This window comes from Rhinoderma darwinii, chromosome 1 (assembly GCF_050947455.1).
Source record: "Rhinoderma darwinii isolate aRhiDar2 chromosome 1, aRhiDar2.hap1, whole genome shotgun sequence".
In the NCBI taxonomy this organism is placed as follows: domain Eukaryota; kingdom Metazoa; phylum Chordata; class Amphibia; order Anura; family Rhinodermatidae; genus Rhinoderma; species Rhinoderma darwinii.
The window spans coordinates 53,660,057-53,679,871 of record NC_134687.1 but is presented as its reverse complement, the minus strand read 5'-3'; the positions used below and the strand labels follow the sequence as shown (position 1 = coordinate 53,679,871).

Below are 19,815 nucleotides of genomic sequence, written 5' to 3'. Positions count from 1 at the left end.
TCATAAGAAATATGACACTGGCAGATCCATAGAACCTAGAAATATACTTTGTATGTGAAATCATTGAACTCTATAGAAAATTAAAAGAGCCCATGCATACTGTGATATTTTACATAGTAGAGGACTTTACCAATATTCAGGCAACTATGGATTTTAGTATTTAAATATTATATAAATCATCTAATGATATATTTTGAATTTTTTTTTGCGTTTTTCTTTTTTTATGTTAATATTCAAATAAAAAATTATAATTTTGAAATATTAAGATTTTGCACTGGCCACTAGAGCAGTCACAGAAAGCTCACTTCTGTCGCTCACTTGTCAGCTTTGCTGCAAAGACTGGGTGAGATTGAGCAGAGTGATCTCATTATTATTAGAAGGTGGGTGATTAAAAAGGTTTTCCAAGTTCCTAAAGCTTATCACTGGCCTCAGCGGTCCCATGCCATATATCACTTAGGTCAGTGATTGGCTGCAGCAATTACTTGGGTATACGGGCACATCATTGCTGCAGCCATGTCAACGAACAGCAACGGCGAGGAACAGAGAAGCTGCTCTGAAATCCTGGGTAATCTGTCAGGTGAGTAATGGCTCTGTCATTGTTTTATTGCATTCCCCCCTTGACCAGATTTTTCATGAACTTGGAAAACCCCTTTAAGGCTATGTTCACACGGAGTATTTTGGGGGAGGAATATCTGCCTCAAAGCTCCAAACGGAATTTTGAGGCAGATATTCCTCCCCCAAAATACTCCGTGTGAATAGCAATCATCGCGCCGTTTTTCGCCCGCGGCCATTGAGCGCCGCGGGCATAAAACACGCTTTCTCCTGCCTCCCATTGAAGTCAATGGGAGGTCGGACGCGGAAGCGCCCGAAGATAGGGCATGTCGCTTCTTTTTCCCGCGAGGCAGTTTTACTGCTCGCGGGAAAAAGACGCCGACGCCTCCCATTGAAATCAATGGGAGGCGTTCTCGGGCCGTTTCTGCCGAGTTTTGCGACGCGGTTTCCGCGTCAAAAAACTCGGCAAAAGACCCCGTGTGAACATAGCAGCTTTATGGTACTGCTGGAGGCCTAAACAAGGCAGAATAGTAGCACTACACACACACAGATAAGGACCTGTATGCATCTCCCCTAAACTATGCCACATTTTTGACAGAAATCTTCAAATAGAGAATAGTCGCACCTTTGCAACTTTTTGTTGCGCAGTTTGCACAAAACGGTTGTAAACTGCTTAGTAAATGTATGACATTTATTTTCTTCTACATACTTAAAAGGGGGATTCCCATTTCAGATATTTATGGCATATCCACAGGACCTGCATCTACATGGAGAACGGGGGCCCTCCTACAGCTGTTTCCAGAACTTCTATAGAATTGAATAGAGAGGGCTGTGTAGGCCACCTCGCAATTCACTTTACATCTGGGGCCGCTGTTCACATAGGTGCAGATCCTGTGGCTATGACATATGTCGGAGGTGAAAATACCCTATTAAGACTATTATTTCAACTACACAAACAAGATACAATGCCGTTTGTACTTATCTGATTGGTCAACTACATATGTGGCTTAACTGAGCTCTTGGGTATCAGAGTATAGAAAGCCGAATCTCTCACTTGAGTACGTGTCAGTAAACAGTAACTTATTATAACATGTAATGTGTATGAACTGATTGACATAATTATTGTTCATTACATCTCTAAGTCACCGGGCAGAAGTGAAAGAAGTCGATTTATTAGTTACATAGATGTGATAAAATACAAGTAAAACACAAAAAGGACAAAACAGCAGATTGTACTAAACAAGTGCAGACTGTGACTCTTATGTTATGCAATAGAAGTTGTTGGGCTATGTACTTTGGACACAGGTTTCTTCTTCTTCTTCCTCTGTTTCTTTTTATTCTTCCAAACAGCTGGAATATGTGAAGTCTTCATTATATTTATTTGTATATTTCTGTTTCTTTTGCTCTGATTTTTAAGTCTGAAGGATAAAAAAGAATTTTTTTGAGTACTCAATTTAATATCCTTTTCTTGTCCAGTTCATTGGAGGACATAGGCCTTGGGTATATGCTGTTGCCACTAGGAGGCTGGACACTACGAAATAAAAAATGTGACTACTCCTACAGAATATACCCTGCCCACAGACACGGAGCTAGTCTGTCCGCAAGCAGTAGGATAAGCAGCCTGCATGGTGCCCTATCTGCAGGAAATAATACACAAAGATCAGGTGGGTTTTATGCCCAGGCAGGAGGCCAGGGACAACACGGTGAAAGCCATAATTATTATTCAGAATGTGAGAAAAAAAAAAGATAGCAATGATGATGCGGTCAACAGATGTGGAGAAAGCATTTGACAGAGTTAAGTGGTCCTTTATTGAGGCAACCATACGCCATTTGGGACTGGGTCCTAATATGCTCTAATGGGTCTTGTCCCTGCACTGTCGCCCTACAGCTCAGGTAAAAACAAATGGTAGTTTGTCCTACCACTTCGAGATCGGGAGAGGCACAAGACAGGGGTGACCACTGTCCCCGATAATCTTTAGTTTGACCCTAGAACCATTTTTATGGAAATTAATAGGGAATTAGGATATTACAGGCGTACAGGTATAGGAGGAGGAGCACAAGTTTGCAGGGTATGGTGATAATTGCCAATTTTTTTTTATGAGACGAAATATGTCATTGCCAAATTTTCTACAAGAATTTAAGAGATATTTGACTTTGTTAGCATTTAAAGAGGCTCTGTCACCAGATTATCAAATCCCTATCTCCTATTGAATGTGATCGGCGCAGCAATGTAGATAACAGGAAAGTTTTTTCTTTTTTGAATAACGATCATTTTTGCCCAAGTTATGAGCAATTTTAGATCTACGCAAATGAGCTTTTTAATGGACAACTGGGCGTGTTTGCTCGTTTTACCAACTGGGCGTGTATTGTGTTTTTACCAACTGGGCATTGTGAATAGAAGTGTATGACGCTGACAAATCAGCGTCATGCACTTCTCATCGTTCCCACCCAGCTTCTTTCACTGCAGACACACAGCGTGACGTCACCCACAGGTCCTTCAACCTTGGCGTCGGACAGAGAAGATACATGGGCTCCAGCCGTCCGAGAAGGTAATATGCTCGTCTCTAGGGAGTTTACTATGCTTACCTGCACATGGTGATGCTGCTGCAGATTCAACTGTACCCTCTGACGCCTGGAGCCGATGTGTCTTCTGAAGGACCTGTGGGTGACGTCACGCTGTGTGTCTGCAGTGAAAGAAGCTGGGTGGGAACGATGAGGTCACCCACAGGTTCTTCAACCTTGGCGTCGGAAGAGAGAAGACACATCGGCTCCAGGCGTCCGAGAGAGTACAGTTGAATCTGCAGCAGCATCATCGTGTGCAGGTAAGGATACTAAACTCCCTAGAGACGAGCATATCACCCTCTCGGACGGCTGGAGCCCATGTATCTTCTCTGTCCGACGCCAAGGTTGAAGGACCTGTGGGTGACGTCACGCTGTGTGTCTGCAGTGAAAGAAGCTGGGTGGGAATGATGAGAAGTGCATGACGCTGATTTGTCAGTGTCATACACTTCTATTCACAACGCCCAGTTGGTAAAAACACAATACACGCCCAGTTGGTAAAAACACAATACGCGCCCAGTTGGTAAAAACACAATACACGCCCAGTTGGTAAAACGAGAAAACACGCCCAGTTGGTAAAACGAGAAAACACGCCCAGTTGTCCATTGAAAAGCTCATTTGCATAAATATAAAATTGCTCATAACTTGGGCAAAAATGATCGTTTTTAAAAGAAAACAAAAATGTTACTGTTATCTACATTGCAGCGCCGATCACATTCAATAGGAGATAGGGGTTTGATAATCTGGTGACAGAGTCTCTAAGATAAATATGGCAAAATCAGAAGAATTGAATGTTTCTCTGAAGAATGATATAAAGCGACGGCTGGAATCCAAACACTCTTTCAGATGGGCTGATAAGGTATTGAGATACCTGGGTATCGGTCTGACCGCATGTGCTGCACCCTTGTTTTCACAGGATTTCCCAAAAATCTTAAAGACAATAAAGGAGGATTTCCAGAGATGGGAGAAAAAGTTATCACTTGGTTTAGTAGATGTGCAGCTATTAAAATGAATATCCTTCCAAGAGTATTATATTTATTTCAGTCAATTCCAATTAGGATACCAGGTCGTTTTTTTCGATCCCTTTCATCATTACAACACAAATTTATATGGGAAACCAGCTAGAGTTTCGAAGGGTGTGCTGAAAAGACAAAAGGAAGCTGGAGGCATAGGATTCCCAGATTTTGGGATGTATTATCAGGCAATACATTTGAATAGGGTGATAGACTGGTGTTGTTACAAGGATAAAAGGTGGGTAACAGTAGAATAGACTTTCTATGAGACAAGCTTGGACTGTCTACCATGGGCTAACAAAGGAATATGTAACAAACCGAGAGGCCATTAGACTATAGGAGCCACATTAATAAAGTAATAAAGCATTTAAAGAGAGAACATTTTTATCTCCATATCCAATGATACCAATACTGGGGACCATAGAGTTTGCATACGGGGTAGAAGACCCCATTTTTAGGAAGTGGAGGAAGAGAGGTATATATAGAGGGGTGCATTTCAGGAGGGACCAAAATTGGCTTTCCAAAGAACAAATAGTGCAGATAATGTTTGTTGGGTATATGGAGAACCAATCAATTGATACATTTTCTTGCAGGAATGCCCCAAATGAGAGAGATGGCTAGGAAACTTACAAAGTTCAAGGAATTGTGTATCAGAAGAGGTGGAGGCAAGAAAACCCTTTCTACTATCTATAGCATGATGATCATACCAAACAGGGACACAAAGCCAACGTTTACGAGTTCCTGGGAACAGGATTTAGGAATGAGGTTTACAGCAGATCAAAGAGATAAAAATATATCCATTAAGCCACAGAAAAAGTATATTATAGTTAAATACAAGAAACAGGATATAAATGAATGACCCGTTGGTATCAGGTAGAACTGAAAAGTCATAACATTAAAAACGGAGAGCCTACAGGAGAGAGGTTAGTAGAATAATAAGATTGGTAATGGAAGATGTGAGATCACTTGGGACGGAGCTCTTCCTTATGCATCACAGCGATATGCCACTTAAGCATTATAAAGATTTGCTTTTGAAGAATCTGATAAACGCTGCGAGAGCCTGCATTCCTGTGGAAGTGGAGAGACCAGAATCCACCAACAGTGAATTCATGCTTGTCAAAAGTAAACGAAATTATGAGAATGGAAGACCTTGTTACATTGGGTAAAAAAAAATAAAAAAAAAAGAGACAGATTTCAAATAACGTGGGCGGAGTGGATAAGATTTCGGAATTCTGTTGAATACAGAAGAAGCAGATACAAGGTAAGATATGTCAAACACTATAGGGGAATCCCTCAAATTGACAACCGTTATGCAACAAAACCTTGAAAACAATTGGGTGGGAGCAGTGACCCCAATGAACTGGACAAGAAAAGGATTTTATGGTGAGTACTTGTATCTTGTTTTCTTGTTCATAACATTGGGGGACAAGGACCGTGGAATGTCCTAGAGCAGTCCCCAGGGGCGGGAACAGAACACAGTACATGGTCAGTTATATCACAGACAGGGGCATAGCTAAAGGCTCATGGGCCCTGGTGCAAGAATTCAGCTGGGGCCCGCCCACCCCTCCCCAACACCACAAGACCCCTGCCGCACCTATGGCCAGGCGCCTTGCCCAACAGCCCCCCAGGATACTTCCCCCCCATAGCCGCCCCCACACAGTATAATGCTCCCCGTAGCTGCCCCATACAGTATAATGCTCCCCGTAGCTGCCCCCATACAGTATAATGCTCCCCGTAGCTGCCCCCATACAGTATAATGCTCCCCGTAGCTGCCCCCATACAGTATAATGCTCACTGTAACTGCCCCATACAGTATAATGCTCCCCATAGCTGCCCCTATACAGTATAATGCTCCCCGTAGCTGCCCCCCCACACAGTATAATGCTCCCATAGCTACCCCCCCCACACAGTATAATGCTCCCATACATTATAATGACCCCATAGCAGCCCCATACAGTAGAATGCCCCCATAGCAGTCCCATACAGTATAATGACCCCATAGCAGCCCCATACAGTAGAATGCCCCCATAGCAGCCCCACACAGTATAATGACCCCATACAGTATAATGCCCCTCATAGCAGCCCCATACAGTATAATGACCCCATACAGTAGAATGCCCCCATAGCAGCCCCATACAGTATAATGACCCCATAGCAGCCCCATACAGTATAATGCCCCTCATAGCTGCCCCCACACAGTATAATGCCCCCCATAAAGTATATTGTGTTTGAGACCCCTGCGCTATACAATACAGTGAACACACACAACGCTCCATACAGTATACAAGACACACACATACACACACAAACAACACTCTATAAAATAGACAACACAGGGAAAACGCACACAATGAAGTAGTATCATAACTCACTTTTTGTGGACATCCGTGACATGACGGCGAGGACAGCTGCTGCGTTTATGATCTCGGTCTCCACACAGAAAACAACCTTCCACAGTACTGCCACATGAATGGTTTTCAAGACAACAACGGTCACAAGAGCGACAATGAGTCCATGCTGTAAAATAAGTTGTGTTTATTATGTTACAGTATATACAAGTAATTTGCGTGGAAATAGAACTAAGAGGACCACAGCCCAAACCCTCCATATTGTAGATAGAAAAAGAGGGATGGCAAATGTAAAGTGCAGACAGAGCTAGGACAAGGTTTTTTCAAAATTGAAAAAAAAGCATTTTTGCTGTTGTTTTTGTGGGTTTTTTTTGTACAGCGTTCATCCGGCAGTTTAATTAATGTATTAACTTTATTGTTCGGGTCGTTATGATCGCTTCGATACCAGATATCTGTATTTTTTTTTACACTTCTAATAAATAAAACCACTGGTTTTGTTAAAATTTTTACTGTAATCTTTTTTTCATTTTTTAAGAAACTTTAATTTAACAGATTTTTTTTTATTTTTTTATTAGTCCCACTAGAGGACTTTACAATGCGATCTTCTGATCGCAGATATAATGCTTGGTATACTTAGTATACCAAAGCATTCTGTCAGTGTACAACTGGCAGGCAATCTATTAGACAATGCCTCTGGCACGGCCTAATAGGCATAAAGTCGGGGCAGGCTTCCATGGCAACCCGTCGGCGGCCAACTATCTGTGACAAAGGGAGCCCCCTCTCTCTTTCAAACCACTTAAATGCCGTGGCCGCTATTGACCGCAGCATCTAAGGGGTTAAACGGCCGGGATTGGAGGTTTCTCCAATCCTAGCCAATGCAGCGGGAGCCCGGGTGTAATTCACAGCCGGGCCCCTGCGGGGATTGTGCGCGCACAGCTTCTGTGTCCACACGATCACAATCACGTACATACACGTCGGAATGGTTGCCTTTCCATGCTGTGCATGTACGTGATTATGCACTAAGGTGTTAAAGAGGTTTTCCAGTTAGAAGAAATTGATGGCCTATTTCAAAGACAGGCCATCAATATCTAAATCGGTGGGTTAACGACTCTCGGCACCCCTGCCGATCAGCTGTTTTAAAGGGGTCGGGGCACTGCTTCCCCTTCATTCCTGTCACTGCTCGTACTGTGAACTTGAATGGGAGAAGGCTGTAATACTGTGAACCGCCGCTCCAAGTGTATAACGCTGTGGCACCTTCAAAACAGCAGCTCGGCAGGGAGCCGAGAGTCTGACCCCCATAATCAGATATTGATGGCCTATCCTGGGGATACGCCATCAATTTCTTCTAAATGGAAAACCACTTAGTATACTAAATTCATTGCAATAATTGATTGAAGGGGTTATGTAGAGACCAAAAATTATTAGCAGTGTAGTCTCGCTAATATACATTCCGGTCCCCCGTCGCACTGATTTGGAGGTTTTCATAAGTTTTTATAGCACTGCCAGGGGACTGGAAGTCTAGTTGCACAGTCTTCGTTGAGGACTATATGACTCTTCCGTCATGTGACCGACCCCGCTGTACTTTATGTACAAGCAGTAGCACAGAGAGTACAGCGGGGTCGCTTACGTGATGAAGAGTCGTATCATCATCAAATAAGGCTGTGCAACTAGATTTCCGGTCCCCCGGCAGCGCTATAAAAATCTAGGAAAATCGCACAATCAGTGTGACGGGGGACCGAAATGTACATCACACATACTGCAGTCAGTACACTGCTAATAATTTTTGGTCCCCACATAACCCCTTTAATATTGGTATGGTCCTTAAGCTTACCGAATGCATTTTATGTAACATCTGAAAGAATTTATAAAATAAATTATACACACTCGTACCGTTCTGGTAAAGTGTTTTCAAGTATGTACCAATATATGTGAATATAAGTGTCCCATTGAAGTGTTCTTAAATGCAGAAATATGGTCTGTACATAAGTGTAAAGGACACTTGTACAGAAATTCTTTGTAAAGGTGTAAGTGCTGGTAGGGCGGGCCTTGGGTAGACTAAAAGTAAGTTTAGTATAGCATACAGTATTGTATATAGTAGAATACAAGGAAGACACACATTGGGGACATTTACTATTAATTATTAACGGTTTTAAACACTTCAATGTCTTTGATGAAAAAAGGTGCGATCCAGCAAAAAGGACGTGGCTTAAATGCACCAACACGATGTTACATTTATCAGTATGCAGGCAAATCATTTCGTGGCTGGGGTGGGAGTTGGGATGGGTCAATTCAAACTTTGTGAATTGCATTTATTTTTAACGTGGTCTTAGGTCTAACGCTAGGTATTGTTGGATTATTATAGTAAGGCTGGGTATCCATAGGGCATTTTATTGCAGTTTGATGGGCTTTGAAAGATACATTATAAAAAACGTATGCGTTTTACAGCCATTTTGTCATCCGTTTTTCGTCCCTGCCGCTATTACAGGATAAGCAAATGGTTTCATTTTTTTAAAATAAGTTTTTAAAACAATTAAAAGGGCTTGTCCACTACTGGACAACTGATGACCTATCCACCGGACAGGTCATCAGTACATGATCTGTGGTGGTCCGAGCCCCGGACCCTGCACCGCTAAGCCGCTCCAGCTGCCTTCAAGCACCGGATGTACATGCCGGAAGCAGTTGGCTCCGGCCAATGAATAGCAGCGAGCTGCCGTACTGCAGCTCTGCTCTTATTCAAGTGAATAGGAGCAGAGCAGTAGCACGGCTGCTATGCTATGTACGGAGCCAACTGCTTCTGGCTCTGTACATAGCATAATGGACCATAACACCTGGTGCCCAGAGATAGCCAGAGCAGCTTAAGGGTATGTTCACATGCTAACGTCTGAAAATACGGAGCTGTTTTCAAGGGAAAACAGCTCCTGATTTTCAGACGTTTTTTTAAGCCATAGTCAATGAAAAACAACTCCAAAAACGTCCTAAGAAGTGACCTGCACTTTTTTTTCACGGCCGTTTTACAAAACGGCCGCGTAAAAAAACGGCCCGTCGGAGCAGAATGTCATTTTTCCCATTGAAATCAATGGGCAGATGTTTGGAGGCGTTCTGCTTCAGATTTTTCGTCCGTTTACGGCCCGAAAAATGGCCGAAAATACCCTAACAGTGCAAGATCTGAGTTTTGGACCCGCATCGATGATATACTGATGACCTATCCGGTGTATAGGTCATCAGTTGTTCAGTAGTGGACAACCCCTTTAAGAAGCACTTTAAAACTGCAGCAAAATTGCAATAAAATTGCTGTAAAAACGCAATAAAAAGCGCACTGTGGGAACCCAGGCTAAAGCGCCGTCTTGGGGTAAAGGTTTAGATAGCAGGCTATTAATACAATGCAGATGAGCAGTTATAATCTGCTGATGTCTTTCTCACCTGCCTTTATAAGGCCGCATTCAGATTGCCATGTTCGGTTCATGACATACAGACTATGTTAGCCGAATTTCCCGGATCGAACACAGTTCAGGGAGCTGATCTCCTAGAATCATAGTTATTTATAATTCTAAAAGTCACTTCCTCCCCACAGTTATACTGTCCTATACTGAAAACTTGGGACCTCACATGGCCATCTGGATGAAGCCTTAGGCTGGAATCACACATGTGGTTTTTGGTGCAGTTTTTGATATAATTGTTTTGAAGCAAAAACAGCTTAGTTTGGACTAGGATCACACACCGTTTTGGTGCATTTTTTGGCTCAGTTTTTTTTTAGCCAAACACCAGTATGGACAGATATGAAAGGAGATGCATGAGTTTATTCTTTATACCTTTCTTTCCTTTTAGATACATTTCTGCCTTTTGCTCAAAAAAATTGTTACCTATGGGCACACAGAAAACTTCTGGTTGTCATTGCTGTGCGAGGAGATGGCGTCCATCGGTATATGATGACGTGTCAATGCGCCACATCAGACGGTAATGACAACAGGAAGCAGCAGGGTGCCCCAACGGCATCAAATTTGAAAGGTAAGATACGATAGGAATTATTTTTCCCAATTTTCTACCGGCAGGAATCCATTTTTAAGGGTTTGATAACCCCTACAATATTCATGCAATTTTCTCAAATATCATTTGAAGTGGGCTGTAAACCAGTGCCATTTGCGGCGGTCTTGTAGGAGCTCCGTTTCCCGAGAAGGTCATATAAACAAGGAACAGTCAATCACATTGCATACAACACCTATTTATATTTGTAAGAGGTGTGCCCGTTTATTTTATTAAGCTGAGTAACCTCATTATTGTTTCTAAGTTGTGTACCTGCCTGGATTGATTTGCATTGGGACGAACGTCAAGTTCCACCCAATCCCCTTAGAGTTTGTTGATGCATGTTATGGAGTATTATGAGGCAGCAATTACTACAAAAATGGTAAAACCCACAGAATAACATTCAGCTGTGCGTTCCTTTTATGGCTGCAGATTTCCAAGAGGTAATGCATGGCTGGTACTTACATGGCTTCACACATTTATTACAGAGAAGACAGTGTTTCCACGCTCTACCATCCTATAAGGAAATAATTACATGTTACAGTACTGACTCATATAATCCTCTATAATGGAGAATTGAATTCATATCAGTTGTTTACATTGCGGAAATAGTAGATTAGTGTTGCGCTATCCAATATCTATAAAGGATCTAGATCTATGAAATCCTGTTAGTCTCAGGCATTTACTACAATTATTATACGTATTATATATTTAAAGATTTGATCTGACAGATTGTCAGTAGATTTTGTAACTTTTTTTTTTCCCCCTTTTGCTTAAAGAGACTGTCACCACATTATAAGTGCCCTGTCTCCTATATAAGGAGATGGGCGCTGTAATGTAGGTGACAGAAATGCTTTTTATTTAAAAAAACGATCTATTTTCACAACGTTAGGAGCGATTTAAGTTTATGCTAATGAGTTTCTTAATGCCCAAAGTGGGCGTATTTTTACTTTCGACCAAGTGGGCGTTGTACAGAGGAGTGTATGACGCTGACCAATCGGCATCATGCACTCCTCTCCATTTATTTAGACAGCAGAATCGCGTTCTTACTAGAACATGATCTGCAGCCACATACACAGCGATTCTGCTTGATTAACGTTAATCCAGTGTCCTGATAATGAATACACATGACCATCCAGCCTGTACGTCATGTGTATTCAGAATCCTGACACTTCTGACTCTTTTCTCTGAGATTTCAGCAACAGAAACGAAATCTCGTTTACCTCCGTGATCTCGCGAGATTTCGTTTCCCGTGCTGGAAATCTCACAGAAAAGATTTAGAAGTGTCAGGATTCTGAGTACACATGACGTCCAGGCTGGATGAAAAGATTTAGTTTAGAGATTTGCAGGCCCTGTTGGGAAAACTCAATTTCGCACGCCGCATTATGCCAATGTGGACGGCTTTTTGTCGTCGCTTAGCATCGGCTACAGCAGGGGTGCACGAACCTTATTTTGTGCATCTGGTTGAAAATCATCGGGAGCATCTGCGGGTGTGTGCGAGTTTTCTTTGCGAGTACAATGGTAGGTCACTATGGATGTCCAAGGTGTTGGATAACATAGACCTGGAACTCTTCACGAATTCAGCTGGATCTGGTGGGTTTGGAGCGTTCTGTCAGGAGAAATGGTGTGTAGGGTCTTGGCCGCCGCAATGCGTGGAGACGGTGTTTATGAGGAATCTGATCCTGCTTGAGCGGTTTCCCATCATGGTCGCGGTGACCATTTGGGGGAACAGGCTCAGGGACAAAAACGTCAATTTTCACTGTGACAATTTCGGGGTGGTGATGGCCATTAGTAAGGTTTCTGTTTCTTCCCCGCCGGTGGTTAACTTATTGCATCATTTGGTGTTCGCATGTTTAGCACTGAATGCTTCGGTAGTGCCCATGTTCGAGAATTCCATCGCTGATATTCTCGCTCGCAGTGGACGCGGTTGTGGCAGATGGCTCCTGAAGCGGAGGAACGTGGCTTGGATTGCCCGGAGAATTTGTGAGATCTCGTGTCCGTGCGGCTGGTGAACTGATTCGGCGATAGTTGACTGACACGACATGGTCGTCATACGAGGGTAACTGGCGGCAATGGGAGGAAAGGTAAGCGTGTTGGGGGATATTCGCCCCGATGAGGACAGGTTATAGTGGCTTTATTATTCCGGATAGGTCACGCGGCGGAAATAGGGTGGTCGTGCTCATAGGTCACTTGCTTTGTGACCTCCTTCGCTTTTGGTTTTAAACTAAGGGAACTGAGGGATGTCACAAAGGATTTCCTGGTGAACTGGGTGGTGAGGGGTTTGCGGCGAAGGTCTGTGGTATTGGATAACAGGCAACCGGTGTGTTTTCAGATTTTGTGGATTGGCATTTTCCTTGGCTTTCTTTGGGGCACTTAGGATTGGTAAGCTAGTGTCCCCGAGTACTTCTTGCCCAGACGAGCTCTGGCGGGCTGATGTTAGTTTGTATGGGGATTGGGTGGAGTTCATCCTGTGTAGGTCAAAAACCAATCAGACTGGGAGGGGAAAACAGTTGGTTCTGTTTGCAGTCCCGGGGACGGAGGTTTCTCCAATACGTTGCCTGCGGGATTTTGGTTTGCCGGTCACCAATTCGTCTTACTCTTAGCTTTGACATGAAGATAGGTCTGTTCTCTCGAGGAATCAGTTCAGTGCGGTTTTCAAACGATGTCTTGATGTGGGTGGTAGCTCTACGGACCATTTTTCCTCACATTCTTTTTGAATCAGTGCGGCTATGGAGGCAGTTCGTTGAGGTTTAGATAAGGTCAGGGTGCGACGCATCGGATGCTGGGAATCAGCAAGGTTCCGCTCTTATGTTCGTCCTCATCTTCTGTAATTTTTTTTTTTGCTCTTTTGCTGTGTTTTATGTGTTAGGGGAAGGTGGGGGCGTGTTTGTGTGTGGATTTTAAGTTGTCCTCATTTGACTGACAGCCGAGTGACCCCCTCCCCCTCTTTTTGTCTTATATGGCCAAAGTCCATTGTTGGTCTGGATCTTAGGGCATTCCTATGTTTACTGGGGTGCTCGGCCGGACGGCCACCAACTTGGTTTTCCCGGGAGCAGTGCGGTTCTTCATTGGCTCGGCTTCAGAGGTATGCTGTGGAGCGGGGTGCTTCCGGAGAACCAAACTTGTGCCTCACTGGATCGTGTCCCTGATGTGGTTGTTCTACATTTTGGGGGTATCGATTTGGGCTTTCTACCATTCACCGAGCTGGTCCGGGATGTGAAGCACGACTTGCTTCAGCTGAGGATTTTGCAACCTGGCCTAGTTAGGGTATGTGAACACGCAATCTCAAAAACATCTGAAAATACGGAGCTGTTTTACGGCTGTTTTCAATAGAGTCTATGAAAGACGGCTCCAAAAATGTCCCAAGAAGTGACCTGCACTTCTTTTTCGCGGCCGCGTAAAAAAAAACGCCCGCCGGAACAGAACGCCGTTTTTCTTATTGAAATCAATGGGCAGATGTTTCGAGGAGTTCTGCACCCAATTTTTCGTCTGTTTTTCGGCCGTTTACGGCCCGAAAATAGGCCGTGTGAACATACCATTACGGTCTGGTCTGACATGTTTCCGCGGAAACAATGGAGGTTGGCTCGATCAGTCGAGCGCCTGAACAAGGCCCAAATTAAAGTTAACAGGGCTATTGGGGGTTTTGTGGCATGGAATGGGGGCACAGTCTTGTCCTTGTCTGCCGAGAGCTGAAGAGTAAGAGCGTGTGCGCGAACATGCTCTCCTCTCTCCAGCTCTTGCTGTAACACTGTCCGTAGCTGATTGGACATTGTCACAGCCATAGTAACACGCCCCCTTGCCATTACATGTCCCATTGACAGTTCAGGGGGTTATTTAAATATCGGGCGTCAAATATAACGGCACCGATATCTAAATAACAGAAGAGGGTAGAAAAAATTTTTAAAGTGCCCCAGGGTTTGTGCAGCCCTGCCTATTACTTGCTGCACATGTATGGGGAGGTGAAAGGTTCTCTTTAAGGTTAACCTGGATTCTTTAGAGAAATAATGGGTTAAAAAGAATGGGGTTGTTAAGTAGTTGGGAGAAAGACATAACTGACTCAAGTCATGCTTTATGCAGGGAAAGACCTTAAACAAGCCTGTGTGGCATGGAGAGGAAGTCCATCGTACCCTTCCCTTCAGTTTATGGGCCACTTGGAAAGGCAAAGTGAGATATTATTTAAAATATAACTAAATAAACCGTTATTCAGATAAATAGCAAACCAGGAGAATTCCCATCACCCATTTCCAATTACTGTAACTCTTGCTTTGCTTTAAAAGGGAATGTATCTATCATCAGAAAATGATCTTGTATTTGAATCTGGTTTCTATTATAATTTTTCTCTGTTATTTTTGGTGTCTTTTTATTTTAATGTGAATTATCTTACATTTTTTTACACTGTCCACAAGAGAAGTTACAATAGGCTGATGCTTTCGGTTTTCTGTAGATAGGCGATAAGCACAGGCGCCCAGCGCCATACGTTTACAGTGCAGAGTGGAAAGGGGTTAAAGATCTCCGTTTGCAGGCGTTGAAAGGCTTCATTGTTTACCTATGAAAACCTGTCCTGACCATGTGCTGGACACACAGGAGCATTTCTCGTTACAATACAGTTCGAAGAGCTCTGTTGTAATAAGCTATGCACCTGTGTGTCTACCACATAATCAGGACAGATTTTCCTAAGTAAATAATGAAGTTTCCCATTCAACGACTGCAAGCAGAGATCTTGAAAACCGTGAGGAGTTAATACACAAAGTATGTTACAAAATTGCATAACTTTTCATTATACAACCATTAAGTTTTAAAAAGGGTGTTTTCTGAGATAACAAAAAAATATATAGATAAGTACTTCTGTCCAGCATGTGAAACACAATCCCTCCAGAGATACAGGTAGGGAGTGGGTAGAGCAGGGTGTAGTGAAGGTAAGGGGGCATGTGATGTGTGATGTCCTGTACTAAAGAGGGAGGGAGATGTCACACAAGAAGGAGATAAAACCCGGAGCCTGGTCACATAACTGCATGTGAGACTTGCTTACCAAGACATTTTAGCTACAGACAGCACATTATAGTAAGGGACTAAACTCACTGCAGTTACACTTTAAGTCTAGACCTGGACAATCTTCAAATAGCTCTGCTCACACTAGACACAAATTAACTATTGAACTTTTTAATGTAAGGGCTCTCCGGATGCCGGCCAGACTCGATACAAAAATCCTGAAAATTAATAAATAAAATACTGTATGAAAGAAAACACAAACTATTACCTTGGAGGTACAAGAACTGCAGATTTCACAATGCTTATTTTCAGAAGACACGTATCTCTTACAGACGGAGCAGAACCTAGATTGTGAAACAGCATATAAAAGGAAAAAAAAAAAAAGGATGTTAAAATAATAAAATCTATGACTATATAGCAACAAGTGAAAATACACATCGTGTGCCAGAACAACATAAAACCACTGGCAGAGGTTTAAAGCATAGACAATTCTACCTTTGATAAACATTGGTTATAGAGTGAACTAATTTAAATTTTAGTATCCTGCATCTGCACCCCCTATTACGGTCTAGAAGGTAAAAAGAAGAAAGGACACAGAATAGTAACTCATGACCTGAGAATCAGACTACACAAAGGGATTGTTCGTAGTCTGTTACCATGGAGACAAGTAAACAAATAGGTCTTTATATTAGCTGTATACACCAAACGGTAAAATATTTTTTACCAAGAATACGAATTCATTTTTGATTTATTGCAACAATTAGAAATGGTTGTAAAAGTGTAACTATGTTGAATATAATGTACAAAGCAGAGGATTCTATTCTGTTGCTATCACATCCTACTGATGGATAATGCGGAGTGTGCCTGTGATTGGGGAGGTTGGGGAAACAACTATCATAGTGGTCAGCTTCAGACATCATAAATGCTCCAATTTGAAGCATTTTGGGAAAGGAAGTGTTAACATCAATAACTGTACAAAACCCCTACATCTGCCACAGTGCAATGCAACTAAGTTCCGCGACGGAGCTAGGATTGATGGGCTACATTTATTGAGGTAGATCCTAACTTTTGAAGTCGCATACTGTACGCAGGGTAGTCTTGGCAGCATGTCACAGACTACAAGTGACTGAAGTCCTCAAGTAGCACTCGACATGTAAAGTAAAGTATGTGCAATTTTTTTTGTATATTATTCATTTCTTAAAGGGGTATTCTAGTTGTGAAGCGTTTTTAACTATCCACTGAATAGGTGATAACTTGTAGATCGGTTGGGGTCTGACCGCTGGGGTACGGATTGCCACAACAGGGGTCCCATTTTCTCCATTACCCCTAGGAGTGAGACCACTTGCAGACAGGAGTTGAATGGATCACGGAATTCGGCAATTTCATTCAGTGTCTAAAGATTTGAATGGCGTGGCAGGGCGCATGCTCAGCCACCGCTCCATCTAACTCTTCCCAGCAAGCGATCTGGCTGCCGGCAGGGATGGGGTACACGATCGGTGGGGGTCCAAGCAGTCCGACCCCCAACCGAACTAACAGTTATCACCTATCCAGTTCATAGGTGATACCTTGCTACGACTGGAATACCTCTATAATGCAATGTACTGATTTTGCGCAATATTGGTCTAGGCGCATGTCCATCAAAAGATTTACATTGGCACATTAAGCACACCGCATACACCACTCCGTACCTGTAGCCCTCACTTGCTGGAAGGACAATACTGTCTGGGTAAATATTGGTAAAAATGCGGACAGGCGATTGCTTCCTTCCAGTCTTCCCGTATTTATACAGGGTGTGGTTATCATAATCCACCTGGAAAGATATATAGGAGGTATTTATATCACAATCTGCAGTAGGGGAATATGTAGTATTATGGTTGTAATCACCTCCAATTGTTTCTGAATAGTATCAATATTTTCCGAGATAGATATAGTAGATCCACAGTATACATATAAATATAATCTACATAAAAGTGAAGTAACTTGTACTGATCCCAAGTCACAGCCTGTTTTATAGTCCAGAGTTGCGTTCACAGTTCTGCTGGTAGTCAATGGAAACAGTTGACGAGTCTCTGGACAGACACACCTTCCCTACATTACAGGAGCCTATTATGTCGTGGAAGAGTTAATTTAGATTGTTGTAAAGTGTCTGGTGTAGAGTCTACACTTCCCAGAATGCAAAGCACCAGAGCCTGCAGACATTATGAAATCAAGGAATTCCCGTGAGATTACAGCTCTAAAGCTAGCAGAATTGTAAATGCAGCTCTGCATTGTAATACAGGGTATTAATGTCTTAGGATCAGTACAAGATAAAGTAAGGAGAGTTGAAATAAGAGGATGACTGGACCTACTCAATTCTACGCAAGTCAGGTTCTAGAGAAACACTCACCTGATAGTCTAACATGCCAAAATCAGGAAAACTTTGAAGGATACGAGTCTCAAAGAAGTAGGGAAAGATCCAAAACATGGGTAGCTCTTTAGAATTAGCTGAAACAAAAGATAGTTAACTGTTTAGTAGCAGAGCAAAGAAACTCTCCCGCAAGGTGATTGTCACTGCCGAACGCCCTCCACCCAATAGTAATAAAAACATTATTCTTAGAAGCCATCAGTAGATTTTCTTTGTGTGTAGGGGTAACCGCATACTCAGAGACCAATGTTAGGCACAAAGGATGGCGATCCACTAGCTCTGTCTCCACATACTTTCATCCTTTCCAATAGAGTAATAAAGCATAGCACTTGGGGTTCGAGGTCCTCAAAGAATTCTTATTCCGCCATAAGGGAGACAGAAGCTAAATGATGTCAGTGTCACTATAAGGCACAACATGCCCTCTTGTGGACAAATGTGTGCACTGCATGAAAGTCAATCAAGAGTAACTTTAGATGGTTTCAAATAATAAAAGGCAGGTCAGCTACATAATACAGTAGAGAACATTCTCCATCAAGTGGGTGGAAGGGCTACACGATTTCGCACAGAACTTTCATTCTCAGATTTATCTCGATACAGAAGTTGAATCACGAATCATTCCAATATTAACCCCTTTCCGCCGCAGCAATTTTTCAGATTTTCATTATTTTCTTCCAAAAGCCATAACTTTTTTATTTTTCCATCGATATAGCCCTATGAGGGCTTGATTTTTGCGGTACGTGTTGTAGTTTTTCATGGCACCATTTATTGTACCATATAATGTACTAGGATACAGGAAAAAAAATGTTTGTGGAGTGGGAAATGGAAAAAAACAAAAAAAACAAAAAAAAACAGGGATTCCTCCATTGTTTTTTGTGCCTCAATTTTACGTCCTTCACCATGCAATCAAAACGACATGTTAACTTTATCTGTGGGTCAATACGATTACGGCGATACCAAATTTATATCTTTTTTTAAAAAATATTTTACTACTTTTTCAAGGAAAATCTAACTGTAAAAAACTAAATGTATTTTGTGTTGCCACATTCTGAGACATCATTTTTCTGTCGATTGAGATGTGTAAGGACTTTTTTTTTGCGGGACGAGCCATAATTTTTAAATGGTACCAATTTGGCATACGTTTTTGTTTGTTTACTTTTTATTTCATTTTTTTTTACTGACGACGAGGTGACCAAAACATTTCTGGCATTTACATTTTTTTACGGTGTTTACCGTGCGTGTTAAATAATGATATATTATTATAATTCCGACTTTTACGGTAGCGGTGATACCAATTATGTTTATTTATTTTTTACAATGCTTTTGGGGGAAATTGGGAAAAAAAAATTTAAGCTTTTAATATTTTTTTTAATGTACATATTATTAATTATTATTATTATATTAAACTTATTTTTGCTTTTTCTATTAGTCCCGCTAGCGGACTTGAACCAGCGATCGTTGGATTGTTTGAATGAGATACTGCAATACTAATGTATTGCAGTATATCGCAATACTGACTGTCTCCTATGAAGGGCTTTATAAGAGTACAAAGAAGGCAGACCTGGGGGCCTTCATTAGGCCCCCAGGCTGCCATAGCAACCATCGGCACCCCGCGATGGCGGGGCAATAAGCGGTCAGAGGGGGGGGGGGTCGCACCCCTCTTTCTAACACTTTAAATGCCGCGGTCGAAATTGACCGCAGCATCAAAAGGGTAAACGAGAGGGAACGTGCTCGAGCGTGAATCCGCTCGTTACAGTGAAGTGTCAGCTGTATCATACAGTCAACATGCGCGTTGTATGGAGCGGGCTCAGCCTGTGATCCGGCTCCATACTTCCCCTTCGCGGCTAGGACGTAAATATATGTCATACATCGGGAAGAGTCAGGTAAATATTTTATGATCATCAATAATATATTCCAATTGCCCAATGAATTT

General features: G+C 42.4%; 1 protein-coding gene across 1 annotated transcript in view; it reads right to left on the bottom strand.

Moving 5' to 3' along the window:
• Positions 1 to 1,762: 1,762 nt before the first annotated feature.
• Positions 1,763 to 19,815, bottom strand: part of ZCCHC4 (zinc finger CCHC-type containing 4) — a 34,096-nt gene continuing 16,043 nt past the window's right edge. Inside the window, exons 8-13 of the mRNA XM_075849473.1 lie at positions 17,868 to 17,965; positions 17,170 to 17,291; positions 15,750 to 15,825; positions 10,958 to 11,009; positions 6,497 to 6,641; positions 1,763 to 1,970 (exon numbers count right to left, since the gene is read on the bottom strand). Coding sequence (XP_075705588.1) covers positions 1,817 to 1,970; positions 6,497 to 6,641; positions 10,958 to 11,009; positions 15,750 to 15,825; positions 17,170 to 17,291; positions 17,868 to 17,965 — 647 coding nt within the window. The 3' untranslated portion in view covers positions 1,763 to 1,816. The remainder of the gene's footprint in view (positions 1,971 to 6,496; positions 6,642 to 10,957; positions 11,010 to 15,749; positions 15,826 to 17,169; positions 17,292 to 17,867; positions 17,966 to 19,815) is intronic.